General features: G+C 37.0%; 1 protein-coding gene and 1 non-coding gene across 2 annotated transcripts; one reads left to right on the top strand and one right to left on the bottom strand.

Moving 5' to 3' along the window:
• The first annotated feature begins 24 nt into the window (after positions 1-24).
• Positions 25-16,280, top strand: tmem67 (transmembrane protein 67). Its single transcript, XM_067448580.1, has 28 exons — positions 25-248; positions 571-659; positions 772-862; positions 951-1,050; positions 1,136-1,205; positions 1,291-1,362; positions 1,462-1,524; positions 5,627-5,781; positions 6,362-6,470; positions 7,434-7,520; positions 8,101-8,166; positions 8,804-8,960; positions 9,053-9,176; positions 10,205-10,310; positions 10,610-10,666; positions 10,776-10,874; positions 10,952-11,050; positions 13,522-13,608; positions 13,731-13,830; positions 13,974-14,113; positions 14,242-14,382; positions 14,475-14,555; positions 14,684-14,800; positions 14,876-14,992; positions 15,357-15,461; positions 15,551-15,653; positions 15,741-15,883; positions 15,974-16,280. The coding sequence occupies exons 1-28, from the start codon at positions 56-58 to the stop codon at positions 16,052-16,054; spliced, it is 2,952 nt and encodes a 983-aa protein (XP_067304681.1). The 5' UTR covers positions 25-55; the 3' UTR covers positions 16,055-16,280.
• Positions 16,281-17,260: 980 nt separating this feature from the next.
• Positions 17,261-17,333, bottom strand: trnat-ugu (transfer RNA threonine (anticodon UGU)). The gene has a single exon. It is a non-coding gene; the product is annotated as a tRNA-Thr (tRNA).
• Positions 17,334-21,095: the final 3,762 nt, after the last annotated feature.

Genomic DNA, 21,095 nt, shown 5'->3' with positions numbered 1-21,095 from the left:
CACGCGTTTCTGAACGTAAACAGGAACAGATACGTCATTCAGCGTCATCTGCACCATGGCGACGGGGACGCTGAGAGCTTTCGTGTGCAGTTGCTCGATCGTATTCCTGTTCAAATTAAACACCTTTTCTTGCCAGCAGTTTTCTATATCTGTCCAGCAGCCTTCGGATTGTGGTGCTGAAAGTTATTTTGATATTTCGAGCTTGTCTTGTGCGAAATGTGGACCGAATCAAGTCAACAGCAAATCAGGTACGTAGAACGCGCTAACAGATTAGTTTGCTTTGTTTTGACCAACCCAGCCTGCACATGATAGAAGTTTTACGCTAGAAAGAAGTAATTTACTGAGATATCGATATATCTGTTGTTCATTTAACCTAGATTCATGCGAGTATGTCTCTGGTCAGGCACGCGAGCTGATAAAACGTTATGCAAATGCAGCTGCTCATAACACCACAATAAATAAATACATGCTAAATGTAGAGAGGTTTATTTGTCATTATTAAACCTGAAAGTTTTATAACATGCTTCATTGTAAACCTGCTTGTACGTTGTGTATATTTCTGCCATATAGGACTGACATGTGAGTGTCAGACTGGTTTCAGGGTGCTGGTCAGTAATGGGGCGTCCATCACGTGCCAGCAGTGTCCAGAGTCCAGTCAGGTACTGTTTTGAATTTGGATTACTCATTTGACATCCCATATATTGTTACTGTATTAATAACATTAAGAATACTAATACTATTTTACAATAATATGATTACTCTCATTCGCAGGGGGTCACTCAGGATGGATATGGATGCATCCGTTGTCCTGGAAGTGTAGGGGTGAATGGCAAGTGCCAGTGTCCTGAGGGAAGCGTGCTGGGTAGGTAAACGGTGCACAGTTTTAGGTAAAAGTTGCTGTTTTAAATAAAAAAATAAATAATTGTATGGCATCTTATTGTATTTGTCAGTGGAGAGAGATGGAAATGGGATTCCATTAAATGAAGCGAGATGTGAAGCATGTAGTGCGACAGTACCTGCTTTTTCTGCCCCTGATAAGACAGGCAAAAGGTAAGACTGCCATTCCTATCAATGACACTGGGTTTTCATGTTGCATAAAAAGTGATTACTTTTGTCCGGACATGTGTATGCTTAGGTGCGTGAGATGTGAGGACTCATTCATCAACTCATCTCAGTCATGTGTTTGCGGGGCATCAAACGTACTGGTGAGAATTTCTTGCATTTGTTTACATTTATGTATTTGTTTATGTGATGCATTTGAAGTGATGAGACAATTCACACTGTTTACAGGCAGGAGGGATGTGCTTCCCTACAAACAGTTTGCCTACTTCAGTTGCCTCAAATGTCATCTTTGGCCAACTGGTAAGAGTCGAAAGTTGATACTATGAATTTGTTTGTGTACTGTTGTTAGTGTGCTTGGGTTCATTGTTTTAAAGTGTAATGTGTGTTTGTGTTACACAGACCCTCTCTCTTCCATCAGCATGGTTTTCAAGATTCATGTATTCTTCAGCAGCTGCCTGTTTGGTAAGTTTCTACACACACATGCATTTTCATCTATTTAAAAAAAAAAAGACCTGTTATATGACCTTTTACAAAGTGTTGCATTTGGTAGTTGTGCAATAATTTTTTTAATCTATTCGTTAAGTAATCGTTATTCACTGAGAATAAGGATTATATAGTTTGTTTGATGCTAATGTGAGATGACAAATAATAAATATTTTTGAATTAAATTAACATTTAAACATTACCTTGTTATAATAGTGCTTTAAAATTAATATATTATGTTATATATTATATAACTGTAACTATATAACAAATTTGGTTATATTAATAAAACTATTAATATAACCTATTAATATACTATTATACTGTTATACTATTAATTATATAACACACATCTTAATACCTCTTAAGCAAACTAAGCATTGAACATAACCTGTTCCGAGGCAGTTTATGTTTAGAGACTTAATGTAAATACCTAAAAAGTTACCCCTGTTTTTGGAACCAAAAGTTGAGGTTATTTGCTTACTTACTCATAAAAAATACCTAGGTATATCACATAGCCTGCTTTCTGGAATACGCCCCGATTGCTCTGCTGGATCATTGTGTTGTGTTGACCATATGTTATGCCCCTCACCATAACCACATGATTTTAAGCCCACTATTACTAATTAAACTTCTTGAGGCAAATTTTAACTATCACTGAATAAAAAACAAACCTTTTCCAATTTTAATAAAAAAAAGTATTCTTTTGCAAAAGAAAAGTCAGCAGTCATTCCAAGAGTGGCTGCAGAGTGTGTTCTACAACCAAAACATTTCTTCCCTCCATTATACTATCTCTAACCGCCAAGGTCAACACTCTGCTTCTTCTGTTATTTTCCACAGATAATAAACACTAGAAAAACTTTCCCACATTTCATACTCTTTCACAAAGCCGTTCCCATGCATAGCAAACATCACACAATTGATGTTTTATTAACAAATTTCGGGAGAATTAAACCTAATTAAACACAAGTGGAACAGGCTCAGATAATTAAACCTAATTGAATACGAGAGGAGCATGTTAAACTAATCAGTTAATCAATGATAGGAGGTGTATATATACAACTGTAGCGATAACAAGTCTCGGGGAATAATTTATTTAAATGGTACTCATACTCATGAGTCTATAATGTGACTCGCTGGTTGTATATTAGTTATTAATTTTATAACGGGACTTTTAACCCTGTTATTATCAAAGTCGATTTCAGTCATCCAGATTTTCCTCTCGTCTCGCGAGTGGAAAAGGGGATTTCTTCATCGAATATCAATCTTACAAACTCGAAGAAATATAAATCTGTTTGATCAGGACAAATAATATTTCATAAGTTTTTACAATTTGTATTACTGAAATAGTAACACAAAAATCAAGCTTAATTTGTAGCTAAGATCTTACGTCATCAGTGACTTCAAATCCATGAGCAAGGCATTCACTTCAATGTAATTATTGGGTTTTAATTTGACACTAGAGTATACAAAACTACGATTTCACACAGGGTGAAACATGCATATATGTGGGTAACAAAACAACATACAGGGAAAAATCTAATCTTAACGAATAAAACAAAAGTAACATAGAATGAGAGAGAGAGAGAGAGAGAGAGAGAGAGCTGCAGACAACTTTTATCACGCAGTTCTTTCCAAGAGGCCCCAACTTAATTCATACTATTCCCGTAAACAGGAATGCTCAAGACAACCTTTAAGCGCAGTTTGATTGCGAAATAGGATACTTGCATTTAAGTTTTAGGTGTGTAGGTCTGTTGCTGTTTCTTAAGGATCTCTTCAAGGCAATGATGCTTGGATTCCGGGTGTGATTGCTGGTCGTGTCTTTCGGGCAGGTTTGCTCGTTTCTCCTTGCCCGCTCTCATGCTCAATCGTTCATCTCTCCAGAGTGGCAGAGTGGCAGAGTGCCATCTCTTCATCCCATCTCTCAAGTTGGAAGCGCCGAAGCGCGGGTCTGTCTTTTGGCGGAAGGTGCTCGCAAAGAGTCATTGTGGGTCTAGGTTTTATAGATGAGATAGGCTGAGATAATTCAATCAGGAGCAGAATGGGTCACAAGACCCCCTCTGTTCCTATTGAAAGCCCCCACTTTCTTGTGACTCAAACAAAGATGGGTGATGTATTAAGAGCCCATCTTTCTTTCTTTTCCCGGAAAGTGTATAGTTTCATATTGATGCCATTTGTCGCATCAATATGAATTCGGTATTCAATATTTAAATACCGAATTCATTGCCGTTGGGAGTCCGCGATTCCAATGATACCATGAATGACAGTATTGAAATTCGAGAATGCAGAGATACAGAATTTACAGTTACTAGCCTACAGAAATTGATTTCACATGCAGTAAACATCCAAGTTACTTCAAAACATCATATAAAACATTGCATCATCACAATACATATATTTGGTACATTGAAGAGGTAATTTAATCTAAAAGTCCATATATTGCTGATGTGTGTTCTCAGAGCAGTTTCTCTGTGTATGTGTGTGTGTATGGGTCAGAGGTCGAAAGCAAAGGGGGGTTGTTTGGATGACGTGTATGCTGCAGCCCAAAAGGCCTGAGGTGTCCAGGACTTCAACACACAAAATCCTTTCTTTGGGGATTATAATGTGGCGCCTCATCAGTTAATTAGTAGTATAGTTGCAGTACAAGGGACTTCTGTAGGGTGATTACATCATCCCAGGATACGTGATTATCTGAGCTCTGGTCATCCGGTCATATGGTTAATTATTAACTCACTACCATCTCCCATTGTCGCTACACAGCTGATGGGGGGAGATACTCTGGGTTCAGGCAAAAATTCTGAGCCCGGAGCCCTCCCGGGATAGCACGCCAAATATGCACAATCTACTCTATTTAATTGATATAAGTGTGAACTCGTGAATGTTTTTTTAAATATATGAACACAGAAATAAATGCATGCATAGTGATTAAATAAATATTTCTTTGTTGTGGTACATTTTAAATGATCACTGAATAAGAGACAAACCTTTTCAGTACATTTCAGTAAATTGTTTATACCTTTGCAAAGGAGAGTCAGACAGTCATCATTAATGCATGCAGAGTACATTTTCAGTTACTTCTTATACCCTCTATGACAGTCACTGCTCCCTCTTCAGCTTTCCATACGTGGCAAAAGTCTTAAGCATATACGTGACAACCCTGTACCCTCAAACTTTAGGCACATGAAAACCTCTAGGGTCATGGACATGGGACCTGCACAAATAACCCTATTTGTCTTACTTTGAGGCCCTCCACTGTATCTTATCTCCCAGCTAATTTAACACAAAACATGCATAACACAATATTCGTTCATGTATAGATATTTGTGAACACAAAAATACACATGCATCATGATTTAAATAATTGTTTCCCCTCTATGATTAGTTTTTTCCTTCACGTCTTCTATAATTGAATTTTTCTTCCACAAACTCAACCAGGCATCGTCCCTTTTTTGCACATACCCTGGGAATTATTTAAATGAGGAATATTGCGATGTGTAAATTCCCGGAAGAACTACAGACTACAATAGAGGCGGTTAAGAGAGTTTGGTAACAGTGCTTACCAATATCAAGCTTTGAGTCAGTTTTGCAGGTCTCGTTAGTCAAGCTGGAATCAGCTGACTGTCAGCACATCTACATCTACCTATAGGAACACGGCATCTATCACAGCATACATATAGACTTAATTTCTGAATTATTTTGTACATTTAATATGAACATTAACGATATCTGCAATACATTATGTTGGTTCTGTTCTGTTTACCCTAAACGGGGTTATTGCTGCTCTCCCTGCTCTTATCCATGCTAGTCTCCATGATGCGCTGGGAGTTCTTACCCAAAACGGAACCATTTTGCCAACCCAAACTATATCCTAATAGTCAATCAATCATATTTGACGATAAAAGTCCTGACAGTAATAGAGAATAAATCCATTTGAAGTGGGCTTTGTAACTTAACTCAAGCAGCAACATTATGACCCATACTAACGAAAGTTGAAAATGTAAAAATGCATAATAGGTCCTCTTTAGATGTTTATATGCCATACTTCTGAACAAATATGTGTTTTGTTCACTTTGTTCTGTAGTTGTTCTCTAACCGGACAGCATGTCAGTCTCTGGGCAACATGTGTGTGATGAACATGCACTCTTCCAGCACCATCAACAATGATGCCTGTGGCCTCTACAACACAATCTACAGAGCAACAGCTGCTCAGGGCAGCAGTCAGGACATCTCCTACTGGTAATACATATACAGTTATTATATTGTACTATGCCATTTACTATTGGACCATTTTAAATTGACTAAGAGAGCTCTGTCCAACAGAGAATCTTCCAGTTATTATTTATTCCGTTACCGTACAACATAAAACAAGCTAATTCTGTTCCACTGTTTGGACACTGTTTCTTAACTTACTGTTATGACATTGCTGATTTCCCCTTAACCCTTCTGTTGATTTGCTTATGTGTGAACGGTTCTGCAAATGAATTTGGCCCATTTTAGGATTTTATTTTGGCATTTGCACAATTTAGTTTTTTTCTTAAATTATCATTAATGAGGTCTGTAATCAACCATAGATGATCCGTAAATTTCAATATAAATTGCATCTGTTATATACTGAATACACAGTGTGATTCCTTCTAAATCAACTGCTTTATGACTGTGATGAAGAGTGAGAAGAACCTAATTGATCTGATATTACATCAGTTATATATTACAGCTGCTTACATCATGATACTGTTAAGAAGTAGCACTGTCAAATGGGCAAAAGGACCCAGTGTCCTCGTATTTGTGATTCTCATAGACAATGTTGTGGCTGCAGGAGGACAAACCTGCCGTGGCTATACTATGGAGAACAGCTTGGGTTGGCATCACGAATTCTACAGAATGAACCACTTCCTGTTGGATTCAGCTTTAAAGGGGCACAAAAGGTAAACACTGTGGAAATCTGTGGCCTGTTGCAGAAGCTAGTTTCAGTTGCTACCCAGGTAAGTTTGAGATCAGATGGAGCAAACTGTTTTTTTCGGGCTCAAGAAGGACTCAATGGATTGGTTTTTAGCAGTGTTCATCACCATGGTAACTTAAACTACACCAATAACCTGGGTTAAAGATCGCAAACCCAAACTGGACCAATCAGCTGCAAGTAAAGAAGATGCAATAAAGCCACACCCCCTTTATCTCTCGATCCAAATGAAAGCAGTTTATAGTGAAAAAACTGTAGAGACAAAATTACTCATCTTTTGGTGATAATTATTTATTATATTTATATTATATTCATTATAATTAATTTATATTAATATAATATTTTCATATAATTATTATATTAATTGACAAGTATCCAAATATTAATATAAATATAATACATATATTCAAAAATTCTTTTAAACAACATGTATTCATTTAAACTCTTTGTGAACCTATAATTATTAGGCATATTTCTTTGTTTCACATCATGGATTAATATAATCTTTCAGCTGCCTTCTCAAACTTTCGCTTTATTCCTGCTTTGTAAATGCATTTAATTTAATTGTTAATTTTCAAAACAATCTCTAAGTCTTCAGAAGAGAAGTGAATTGCGCCGTCTGTCTTGCGAGAAGTGAATCAAACGGACACTGTGATTGGCTGTTTGCCGCATGTCACACTTTCATGCGCTTCAGACTCTGGATTAAACCTGAGATGAAAGAGAACGTTTATACCTTTATATTATATGTTTATATAGCTTTGAGAGACCATTGAACTTAATCTAAACCAGACTGGATCATTCTGGATTTGTCAACTGTAAATCGACTTTGAAACTCAGAGTTTGTTCAGCTAGCTTCATGCTACAATACAATACATATTGTAAACATAAACATACATGTTGTCATTTTCACAAACCGTCTTCCCACTTTCAGAACACTAACATCGAGCTGCGGGCCGCTGTATATTCTGTGCGTGGGGAGTTTATGAGATGGGAGAGTGTCGGTGGAGGAAACCTGCAGGTAGGCAGACCAATTTCTTGGGTTGGGTTTACGAAAAAAATGTAAGAATAAAATTATTCTTCATTTCTATATGTTTCTTATTATTTACTAAGAAGTTAGAAAGCCTGTCCTATTTTTATTCTTTTTTTAATAAAATATTTTTTTAAATTAAATTCCCATACCAGAAACATACAGCTCTGGAAAAACTTAAGAGACCACTTAACATTGATTTTTCAATGTTAAGTGGTCTGCTGGTCTTTTCATTTTTACCAGAGCTGTATATAAAATAATAATTTGCTTAAGAAAAAATATGTTCTTAAAGGGATAGTTCACCATAACTTGAAAATTAAGTCATAAATTACTCACCCTGAAATAAATAAAAAATTATGATGTGAAATAATAAATCATTTATAATACATACTGCAATATTCCATGAAAAATAAGGTATTTTGATTTCAAGATTATTTTAACATTCTTACTAACTTCTTACTTACAAATTTCTCGTCATAAGATTTCCGTGAACTTGACCCCTCTTTGTGAAAGCTTGTAACAAATTGAAAAGTATTGTGCAATACAAAGTTGCTTAATTTATCATCTATAGCTCTGTCCAGATACCCTTACCAGTCAACAGTCCGCCTTCACGTTTGGGACAGCCTACAAGCAGAGTGTGAGTCTCAAATATCTTCTATTTCATCCATGGATGCTTCTCATTTCTTATTTGTGCATTCTCGTTTCCTGCTTCCTTTTCTTGCATCTGTGGAAAGAAAATGAGGATCTTAATTGTATATAGGAATATTCTTGATCACAAAGTGTTATCAGCCACGTTCAGTGGATCTACCCTTATGTTGTTTAGGAAATTCTTATAAATAATAATAAAGCAATATGCCCATTTGAAATGTATGGTTTAATCTGTAAAGATAAAACAAACATGCAAATTGTTGGGGCAGATGTGAAGAGAGAGGAGAAATTGTATGAGTGTCAGGTTTTTTGACAAGAAAAACTTCCACATAACTGTGCATCCTCGCTTATAGCTCCTCAGAAAGCTTCCTCACTCCTCGTTCCTCTCCTCCTCATGGTGCAATTAGAGAATTAAGATGTCCTTTAAGATAGCCTACTTTGATTGGTCAGAGGCTGGAGGACATAGTAGCGAGGAAAAAAAGAAGTATCAATTTGAGTATTTAGAAGAATTCTATGTGTTCTGTCATATTGTATTTAGCAATTTGTTCTGCAGTTTGTATTATGCATGTTTTATTTTCAGCTGAATATGTGGATGTGTTTTAAAGTTGTTGTTTTTCTTTCCTTAGTGTGTTCTTTCTGTGTCAGAGCTCTTGACTGGTTATCCAGAGCCTGTGTTCTATGACGTGTTCCTGGTCATTCAGAAGGCACAGGAGGACAAGCGTCTTCTTGCAGTGCCTCTCCTAAATGTCAACCAGCAGTTTAATGGCCAGTTCACTAATCAGGGTACAATATACAGAGACATTTTTTGATCAAACACTGTCATATGTGAAGGACTTGCTGCTAAGTTATCATAATGCCACCTTCTCCTGTGTCAGGATCTAACATGAATAACTGGTTCCTGACCCGGAGGCTGATGCTTGTGGACACGTTGAGTGGAAGAGAAAACTCTTTGAGTTCTTCACCCAGAGCCATACGTGTGGCCTCTGACATTAAGATCGGGTAAATACTATGCACTCCCAACTGCATAATAGCTATAAGGGCTTTTCACACTTAAAATGAAGTCATTCTAAACCCCAGCTAAATGGGATCCTGGGTTTTCTTGCTTCACATTTCACATTACTCATTAATTGTTCATAAGCTGATGTTTCACATTGTACAATTCTAAACCCTGGGTTAACATAAAGCATTACACATCCTCATATCACACATTGCTGACTTTACTATCATTTTTCTGACTTTTGTGGACTTTTCGGACTATAAAGTTAAGAAGGAAAAGTATTTTCTTCACTCCAGTTTTACATTGCATCAAAGGCTGAAACAATGGTTTATGATATACAACCAACAGTGTTTCCTTGACTGTCCAAAGCAGATGAATATAAGGCATGTGATTGGGTGCTGGTTACTAAGCACCTAGTCATAACATTCTACTGCCACACCGTTTCACACTGTACATGTTTGGCACTGCAATGTGGGGTTAGGATAAGGTTTTTCATAGCCCTGGTGCTTACCCCACTTCTAAAAGCTGGGTTTAAGGTTTTAGTTTAACAAAGAATGAAAATTCGGTTATTAATTACACTCATGTCATTACAAACCTGTAAAACCTTTGTTCACCGTTTATCCAACCTTTGACACGGAAGAAAAGAAATGCTTGAATGGTCATTATTTATTTTTATTTAATATTTTTTGCACTAAAAGTATTCTCGTCGCTTCATAACATTTAAGGTTGAACCACTGTAGTCACATTGACTATTTTTTAAAAATGTCTTTACTACATTTCTGGACCTTGAAAGTGGTAATAACGTTGCAGTCTATAGGGGTCAGAAAGCTCTCGGATTTCATCAAAAATATCTTGATTCGTGTTCCGAAGATGAACAAAGGCCTTGCAGGTTTGGAACGACATGAGGGTGATTAATAACAGGAATGTAATTTTTGGGTGAACTAACCCTTTAAGAACAACGACAACATGGGCTTAAGCACAGTGTGAATAGTTTGAGATCTCACTAAGCTTGATGTCCTGCACTGAACAGGTTTCAACTGGTTCCAAATACACAGAAGGGACAGGTCTACCCCCCTTTGATGACCGTGGTCTATTCAGATATACTCGTCACTAACCCCAGCACCCAGACTGTTACTGTAAGTCTACAGCATACCTTTATATGTAATCCTTTAGGCCAGGGGTTCTCAAACTGGAGACCACCACTCTCTGCTAGGGTATTTGCAGAAAAGAAAAAAATCTATGAAAATATAATAAATAGTAATACATTTATATAGTACATTTTATAGTAAATAAATTATTACCATTTTGACATGATTTGACCATTATTACCATTGTGCTTTATAAAACGTAGGTCTGAAATCATACAATATTATATGCATGTTAAAGCGTTTATATGACCAGATAACTGTTATTTTCTGGTTTTATGTATGCACAGGTGTCGTTCTCTCTTGAGTATACAATGGACCAGGTGGAAGCTCGGATCAAAACTGATGTGAGTATGAACGGGCACCGAACATAATTATTTCTGTTTTCTGTTGGTCAGGACGTTCTGGTGTTTGTTGTAATGCTGTTTGTTTATTTAAATGTGGATTTATATCTAGATTGCTCTTGGTGTGCTGGGAGGGGTGGCTGTTGTCCACTCTTTATTGAAGACAGCAAGCTGGAAAAGAAGAATTGCATCTCCTCTCATTGACCTACAGGTAAGGACTTACATTCAGACACGATTATAAACACAATGCAAAACATATATTCATAATAATGTCCCTTTTTATTTCAGACCATTATGAAGTTTTTGGTGTTCTATGCTGGTGACCTAGCAAATGTTTTCTTCATCATCACTGTTGGAACAGGCCTCTACTGGCTCATATTCTTTAAGGTTTGCATTTGTCATGTCTATGGGTGATACTGTCTAGTCTATTATGAGCCTTACATAAATCTTTTTTTTCTTTTTCTGTCTCTCTCAATATTTTCCAGACAGTGGAGGCAAGTCTGTCACCTTTTATGTTGTTAGTGTAGTCTCATCCACTTCTCAAATATCAGTTTAGTGTCTTTGTTTCTGTGATTTTCTTCCACTGTCCTATCAAATGAGTTTCTTTTCTAGGATGTGCTGTTTACATACCCATTATGTATTGACAGGGTTCTTTATGTCTAAAGGCCTGTTAACATCAAGACAATTGTGTAATTTTGTGTTTCTGACACCTGATTTTCATGTTAAAAGCTACACTATGTAACTTTTCCTTCCGCTAGAGGACGCCTATTCAAAACAAAGGCGTAGTTTGATGACACCAGGTCTGAGCGCAGAAGCTTAGGACATGTGGTTTTCACCTCACAGCCGGTGGAAAAGAATCAGGATAGGACTTGAGTGTTGAGGGAGTTGAGCAAGGCCGTTGGAGCGATTGTTACACAAACACACGGCTCGCAAGCAGCGGGACTTTTATTATGACGGGACACAGTCGCAGGCGCCATTTCCGTTTTTCTGGTCATTAGAAAGAGGTAACGCAGCTCTGTTCATCATTTTGGATACATTTAAGTGTGTTTAAAATTATGTTATGACGTTACTTTGTGCGTTCGCTCAGTGGCTGCTGTGACACTTGTTCACACTGCTCAGTTTTTTGCCAAATAAAGCCGATGACTCTCTCAGACGTCCCAGTTCCTTTGTTAAAATAGCAGTTTTCTCAAAATTTACAAACAGTTGGAAACATTTGGAATATTGTAAGAACTCAAACATCATTACTTCAAGTTGACTCGGATTGGTTAAGACATAGATAAACATTGAAAATCTCCACACATAGACATAGTTCGAAGTGTATCTCCAATGATTATCCGGATGACAGCAGGGGTCCTGATTTAATGACCCACCAAGGTCACGTTTCAGTGTTTGTAGATGTTCACCCCACTATAGCCAGGGCCTGTAACAAAAGGTACTGCTGACACCCACACACATACAAAGATACACAGCTTCTTCAAGGTTGAAGTTGGTTGAGCTCTAGCTCTGATCAGGAAAATTTCCCAAAACAAGCTGATAAGATGTTCTTTCTGAAGAGGTTCAGACAATTTTTCTCTAGGGATTGAAGATGAAAAATGAACTGTGAATTGGTCACATAGGAAACTGGCCTGAGTGACCTCAGTGACCTAGGCTGTCAATGTCAGCTAGAAAAGTAAAAAAATGGTTGGTTTCTTTTTAAAAAATGTTCCGGTGAAAAGACATGTAATTCTAATTAAGTCTCATAAGCTTGAGGCTCAACATTTAGAAGGATAAATATTGATTAATACTTGATTACAAACAACTCAAAATTATATTGAAGCAGCAGGTGATTCAAGAATCCACCCCTTCATTGTAAACAAAGGATCTGAAGGAGGCTTTGGAATTGGACACTCTTTTTTCGTGCTGCTGGGATGCATTCGGTCTTGCAATACAGCCTCTGAATAAGAACACAGGTTGAAAAGCTACATTCATACCACTGACACTGCAACAGTCATAATATGACGTCACACTCCACGGTGTCTTGTCTTTTTTCAAGAATAATTCAACATATAATCATCTAAAATGTAAAAATTGAGGGGGAGAGGGTGTTTGGTGAGTAAAATGTGTGTTTTTTGGCAAGGTTGCCTGCTAAAATTTGCATTCATGGGTCTATTTATCACATAATAGTTGCTTTAACCAGCGGACATAAAAAACCCGCAAAAAAAAGACTTGGCAACACAGTGCAGTTGAGTTCTGTTGACATTTGACAACTAACGTAATGCGTCGCTTCGTTGCTCTGATTGGTCGTAGGTCTATCCAATTGATGTCTTTCCTGGTTCGGTTGAAACATGCCCTATAATCACAGCCCAATGGAGCAGTTTCAGACTCATATTCTGACTAGAATTGAGTATGACCACGTCAGGCTACATGCTAGGTGTATATGACTTTCTTTTTTCAGTCAAACAAAATCATATGAAAATCAAATGTGCGAGCTATGTAAAAAAAATGCCCTGGCTTTTCCAAGCCTTATAATGGCAGTGAATGGTAAATGAGGTTTGAAGGTCAAAAAAGCGCATCCATCCATTCTAAAAGTAATCCACATGGCTTCAGGGGGTTAATAAAAGCTTTCTAAAGAAAATCAATGTTTTTATTTTTTTTAAAGACAAATTTAAAGTAAGGTCTTTGTAGCCTAAAATAACTATCTTCCGCCAGGCAAGATCCCCCAGGTAGACAAGTCGACTTGTGCCAGTAAGAGTAGACATATGCATTACCAGCCATACATTTAAAATAAAATGTTTATCGCACCAAACTTGTCTTGGTGTGAATGGGCCTTAAGATAGAATCAAGACAAATAAAAACAAGGTTTTTTTATATATCTCCAGGCCCAGCTATTTGTGTCCGTGTTGCTGCCATTACCAGCTCAGGAGGAACGTTTTGTTGTTTATGTTGGTTGTGCCTTTGCATTGAAGGTGAGTACAAATATGTACATCAGCTTATATACTACAGTCTGCATAATTTAAGTAATATTTTGTCTCTTCTCTCCATTCCCTTTCTTTCTTTCTTTCCAACCCAACTCTTATTTTTGTTACAGACTGTACAATTTCTTCATAAGCTCTTTGTTCAGCTATCTGTAGATATTTTCTTCATAGACTGGGAAAGACCTCGTGGTAAATCCAGTAAACATGTGGAGGGTAATTACATTACATTAATGTGTTTTTCAAATACACGTTCCATTATACCTAAAAAAAAAAACTATACACCTATACAGATTTAACCCAATTGTCTAAAGTTTTTTAAATTAATATTCCATATAAAAGTGTTTTAATGTGCTCAGGGTCTGGCGAAGCAAAAAGTCAAGCATCTCCTGTCAGTATCTGGAGAACATATTTTGTGGCCAATGAGTGGAATGAGATTCAGACCATTCGCAAGATCAACCCCACTTTTCAAGTCATTGCTGTGCTCTTTTTTCTGGAGGTGAGACCAGCGTGCTGCAACATCTCTGATCTACAGTTTGCCTAAAGATCTTATTCTCAAACGGGCCACTCATATAATGCCGCTTTGTTAAGGATTGTGTTAACAATTAATGAATATTGTGCTTGCAGGTGGTGGGATTCTCAAATTTAGCTCTAAGAGACCCCTTGTCCAACCTGCATCGGTCTCCTGAGGCATACACACCTCCATACAGTCTCATACTCCGCTACGGTGTGGCTTCTGCTATGTGGCTCTGCATTGGCTTAATACAGGTAAAAAACATAAAATCTCAACGACAAGCAGTCTGACTCTTTGTGTTTCACCTGTGCTTTTTCACAAATTCCTTTTTGTGTCATTACTTTAGATGATATTCTTCACAGTATTCCATGAGCGCTTTGTGGAAGACAAGATTCGCCAGTTTGTAGATCTGTGCTCAATCAGCAATGTAAGTATTAGACAAACTAAAAATATTGCAGTTGAGCAGATAGACCATATTACTTATAGCCAATAAATGTACAATTTTAGACCATAATGTAGCTTTTTCCTTTAAATGTATATTTTTGTGGCTGTTAGGTCTCAGTGCTGCTGCTGTCTCATCGATGTTTTGGCTACTACATCCATGGGCGTTCTGTTCATGGTCATGCTGACACTAACATGGATGAGATGAATACAAACCTGAAGAGGGAGGCGGTAAGATGGACTTTGAGTCTTACATTTTAAATAGAAGTATGAATGGGAGACTTATTTTATTTGTATGTGTTTTAGGAGAATCTGTGTGGCCAAAGGGGACTTTTGCCGAACTCAGACACTCAGACATTTCAGATTTCAATAACCAACCGCCTGCGAGTACAATATGACCGGATTATTGAGCCGATCAACAGGGTATAAACACAACCACACACACTTATATTAACTTATCCAAAAGAGGACTTGTTTTTACATAAAGCCAAAAATGGTAATGATTATTTTTCTATACTACGAAATGTTATTATAATATACAAGATAGCTTTTTACATTTTTAGAAAAAAACTATTTTCCTTTTGAAGACATAACATTTACATTTATGCATTTAGCAGATGCTTTTATCTAAAGTGAGTTATATTGCATTGGAAGTATATAAGTTCATGCATTCAGTTTGAGCTACAGGAATAAACATCCCATGTTAATTTTGTCCCTGAAGTATACTAAGCACACTCACACACAAATCTTTCAGCAAGGGTGGCTAACAGTGTCTCTACCCCTACAGAGAAACGGTCCTTCAAGGTTGGTGGATGCTTCAGCCAATCCTTGTGAGCAGAGCACAAAAGCATACCATACGATGAACCGATTCCTGGGCTCTGTCATCGATCATGTGAGGACTGCATTTCATTGCTGCTTGTGATTTCCCCTGTAGTATATTGTGGTTTTGATTTGCTTATTCTGAATGCTTCGTATTCTCAGGCACATCGTGAGATGGATTACATCGTGAAGGATAAGCTGCTATTTGAGAGACTCATCGGAATGGAGTTCATAGAGCCACTGGATAAAAGCATATTTTATAATGGTAAAAACACTGATAATCATATGCACACAAAATAAATCTCAGTCATTAGTGTTCTGAGTTATTATCTTTGTGTTTATCTTCCTTCAGATGATTCTCACTCATTCGCTGATGTCCTCTTTTATGGTAATGAGGCTGTGCTGCTGATCTTTGACACACTCTTTTTCTGTGTGGTGGATCTGGGCAGTCAGAACTTCATTCTCGCAGCTGTGTTAACATACATCCAGCAACTGGTTAGTATATGTGGATGTGTTAATGGGCTGGTTTTGTATGATTGTTTTGAGGTGATGATTAAACTGAAGATTTAATGTGCTCTCCTTTAGGTCTTCAGATTAATCCGAAATGGAATGGGCCGCAGGAACCTAGCCAGCAAAACTCTGGTTGACAAAAGATTTCTCATCTAGTTCCTCTGCCTTTTCTGCCTGCTTACTGTTTCTATTGTTGTAATGTTGTTTGTGTTTTATGCCATGGCAGCCTTCAGGTTTCGTCTACAGCCTTTTGTATTTTTTTGCATATAAGTATTATTTGTGCAAGATTTTTTGTACTTTCTTAGCCAAGACATTTTGGAGTCTAATGCATAAATGTTTTTATATTTAAATATTTTTGATCAATTAAATCATTACTTGGTTACATATGGTGGACTTCCTGAGTAAATCCGATACTACATACAGAATAGACCCTGTTTACACCTGGTATTGTGCATTTTGATCGATCAGATCACAAGTGGACGATGCTTAACACAGGTGTAAACAGGTTATAAAACATTTTGAGCTCGTTCACTTTCAACCTCTTCCAGATGTAGTTGGAAACTGATTTAACCGGATTGCTTTCGTGTGGTTGAATCTGTCCGAACAGCCACAAAAGACAAACTGACCTACCGCATAAACATTATGGGAAGTGTGCTGGCCAAAAGGGATTTAAACTACATTTGTATTATACAGCCACAACATTTTTGTATGCTTACGATTCACTATGTGCTGCTGAAAATTCCACATTCAAGTGAAAAAATCCAATAAAAACTGTTAAACGAAAAGGGATTTAAACTTTGTTGGATAAAGACCCAAGTTAGGTTTGGGGACAGAAAACTTACCAAGCACAATGTTCTCCTCCTCATTCATGATTTCTATTACACATTCACAGCGTTTGGCATGGTCTTGTGGCTTTCAGAGCAGAAACAAAAGCTGATCCTCTCCTTATGTTTTTTTCTGTCCACTCAAGTCTCCAGGTTGGTTTAGTAATCGAAAGATCTGGAAAAAAAATTGTTTAGCTACCCATAGACCCTCACCTTAAAGAAATAAGGATGCGTGGTTGAAAGTGGACAGGATTAAAAGACACAGATAAAAAAAAAAAGTATGTAAACAGGTATGTCTCCCCTTCCTCTACTTGTGATCCGACCCAAACACATTTCGATACCAAGTATAAACAGGGCCATAGACATAATAGATTGCGTTAAGTTTTTGAAGGAGCTCAGCACATAGTCTGAAGTTTTTCAGAGCACATATGTGATGACTTGTAAGTGCTCCTTTTGTTAGTTTGTAAGTATACATGGTTCTCTTGGAAGTTATATATGTCCGCAAATTGTTTTTGATACTTGTGTAAAATTGATTACCAGGCCCCAGCGAGGATCGAACTCGCGACCCCTGGTTTACAAGACCAGTGCTCTAACCACTGAGCTATGGAGCCAGACCTGTTGTGTTATTGTCCTTATTACATTTAAAAAGTACAAAAGAAACCTTGCATAGCACTTCAAAGGGTGTGTCCAACATTTCACTGTAGCTTTGATTGTTCAAAGTTTAGATGGAATGACAAACAGATGACTCATTTGTCACAAATGGCATCTTTCTGTCTGCATAACTTTATTTGTTCAATCCTAGCTCATATATTTACAATGACATTTATTTGCAGTGTAAATTTCAGGCAGTGATGATGTGATGAGAACTGTGCCGAAACAGCACAAAGACCCAAATTCCACAAGAGGCCCAAATTTAAATGTTATTGACCCTGGGACTATAAAATAAAAGATCTGTCATTGTGGCACCAGCAAGTCTAACCTACATGGTTATTACACCAAGGATGCTTGCATCAACTGGAAAAGGTTTAGGTCCCAAGATAAATGGGTCAGAAGTCGTCCTGACAATCACAAGGATAAATCATGAGTAGTGCTGGGCAACGATTAAAATGTTTATTCGTGATTAATCGCATGATTTTATGTGATTAATCACGATTAATCGCAGTATGAACAACATTTTATAATGAATACAAAAGTGGTGCTATATGAACAAAAGTGCAATAACATGATTTGCAAACACTAAACAAATAAGGTGCTTTTTACAGCAGTTAAAAGTTAGTAACAGTTACAATATTTCTTGTAAATATCAACTTAAACATTAATTTAATCAACTTCAATTAAATTGGTGATATACATGTAGTGATTCTGAAGGAATATTCTCATCAGCTTTTGCATAGGCCTACTTAAATCTGCATATTTGGGATATTCACCAGAGGGTGTTATTTAATTTTATAAAGGCCATTTTTTAAAAATCTTATTAAATGTATGCATCATCTTTCATGTTAATTTCTTACATTTGATTAATAAATTCAGTTATAATAGTAAAGACACTATAGGCTGTTACCAATCAAATTAAATAATTTAAACTGCAAAAAATACAGCTGCAATAAAAAATAATAAGATTGTTGTTCTAAATAAAACATGCAATTATACTTTTAAACATAACCGCCAATATGGGGCAGTAAGTGATCGTCTTCATAAGTGAGTGATTGAATCGTTCATTCAAATGATTCATTCAAAACACTGAATCATTCAGTAACAAAACACCGCGCTGAGTGTTGCTTTCTTTTGGAACTATTTTCGTCAGTGAAATCATGGGTGAAATGGAACAAAAAAGGTTGTTTGGATCTAAAAATGTAAGTAACTTAATATTAATTAGGCTAATTGTTTATTGAACTAGGCTACACCATTTGCTACACAATTCACGATTGCAAAGTCGACTTGTGTTATTAACAATATCATAAATCATAAATATCAACAACTACAAAAAGCTCAGTTTTACCCCAGTATGTTTCTTCTGTGAATATTTTGCTGCTCAATTGTTTTGATTTCTCCACGAATGTCTCTCACAAAGACAGGCAGCGCAAGCCTCAACGCGACTTTGTTACCAGAGGCAGAGATACACTCCACTATCAATCGCTGTTTACATTGAATATAATAATAATAACAAAAAAAAAATCTGAATCATTCTCGCGTTTCTGGTTATTTTAATATTTGATTTGTCCCAGACAAAAAAATGTCAAGCCCTTGGCTTACAGACAGCACTGTATTCTCCTGTGACCAATGGGTGTTTCTGAATGTGTATTCTGAGGCAGTGAGCAACGGCCTTTCAACATACCGGTAATAATAAATAATTACGTTAATGCGCAATAAAATAATTGTCGGCCTTAATTAATTAATGCGTTAACGCGATAATAACACTTTCCCAGCCCTAATCATGAGTTAAGAAAAAGGAGGGGGATTCCCTACCAAGACAGAGGGTTTAAACAGACTCCATTTTGAGACCTTTTTTAACCTTATCCTGGAACACAGGACTGAAACCACACTCTGAAAGGCACAGAGACTGACTCAACATATCAAGTAGCATTAGATCAATCCCAAAAAGTAATAAAAACACAACCATCAATCCCATTTAAGAATTAGAAAGTGGGTCATATCATTGTTTGGCTGCAGTTTGCAGTAATTAAGATGTGTCCCAGTTTGTTTGCACATGAAGTCTGAAGTTCTTTATCTTGGTGGCTTTTGCAGTGTTGAACTTTATCAGATCTGTTTGATTGATTTTGTTATATTGGATTGACGGCCATTTTATGTTTTGCAAAGTTGGTTTGATACTGGCTCAGAAGTGTCCTCGATTGCTCAGGCCCCAGTGAGGATTGAATTTGTGACCCCTAGTTTACAAGACCAGTGCTGTAACCACTGAGTCTAACTTTTCCCCCTGTCCTTATTACCATCTAAAATGTACACTCTGTATCTGCAAGAGGTTTGTCTATCTTTGTATTATTTGCATATGACTATCAACACAGTACTACATGGTAGGTCTAGTGTGCCAAAAGGTCAATAGTAATTCACTTGTTCTATCAAGACTGGACTATTGTAATGCTCTCTTGCGTGTACTGTCAAATCTCTGCAACTGATCCAGAATGCGGCAGCAAGATTGGTCTTTACAGAGTCAGAGAGAGCGCACGTCACACCTTACTACTTGGCAATTGCCATAAAATTGAAGGCACTGGTATTTGCTTACAGAACGACCACTGGCTCTACACCCCTGTACCCAAATTCATTACTTCAGACTTTCATGCCCTCCAGAAGCTTGTATGCGAGTGAATTGTGCTTTGTGGTGCTATCCCAAAGAGGCACAAAATCACTTTCACAGACCGTTACCTTGACCTTGACTGTTCCCTGCTGGTGGAATGACCTGCCTAACTCAACCAGAGCTGCTCAGTATTTAGCCATTTTCAAGACACTTGACCCATTATTATTCTATATATCTATTAAAAAATTCCTACTGTGCTCGACTAACTGGGAGTAGCCATAGCATATTGTTTCCTATTATTGGTTTGATTGTAACTTGGAGTTTTTTCTTCATGCATTTTACAAGAGTTGTATGTATATTGATGTACATTTCTGTTGCATGTACTCTTCACAGGATGCATGTTTCTGTTGCTCGTTCGCCTCACTATTTCTGTTGCTTAAACGCCTCAGAATGTATGTTTCGGATGCATGTATGCCTCAGGATGTAGGGGTGAGAGGGGCACAAAGTAATGCGGGGCTGTAACACTCATGGTGTAAAACTTTCCACACATGCCAGCATGACGAAACTTGGTGTATTTACTACTTGCAATATCAACACTATATAGAGAAAAAATTCTGATCTAACCAGCAAAACTAGCCGAGTTTAAATCTGAGTTGTGCAATGAGCCCATTAGAACTATAATATTATATTTTATGAATTCTATTGAGAAACTACAAGAAAAGGGGGAATAAAGACCAAGAGTCAATGTTCAGAAGTTATTAATTATTATTATGTTTTGAACTGTGCAGTATATCATGTGTTTTGTGGTGTGTTATTCAAAAAATCCATTATTTTATATGAAAAAGTTAATAATTGTATTTTATACAAAATTTTTGAGTTTTTCTTGCATTTTTTTTTTTTTTAATTATATCTGATAACATTTTAAGCTGTCATATGGTCATGTTACAATGTACCCCACCCATGGGGCATGTTGTCACATTTTGCTTCCATTCTTTCCGGGTAAATCACGAAACAAATATACACTGTATTTATGAAAACGAAGCCACGCAATTGTACTTCACGTGGGGAAAAAATAATAATACTCTGAACCCCAGTGAATTTACACAAACTGAGACAGTCAAAA

Source organism: Pseudorasbora parva, chromosome 7 (genome assembly GCF_024679245.1).
Source record: "Pseudorasbora parva isolate DD20220531a chromosome 7, ASM2467924v1, whole genome shotgun sequence".
NCBI lineage: Eukaryota > Metazoa > Chordata > Actinopteri > Cypriniformes > Gobionidae > Pseudorasbora > Pseudorasbora parva.
The sequence above is the reverse complement of the archived record's forward strand: the minus strand, read 5'-3'. Positions and strand labels throughout refer to the sequence as shown.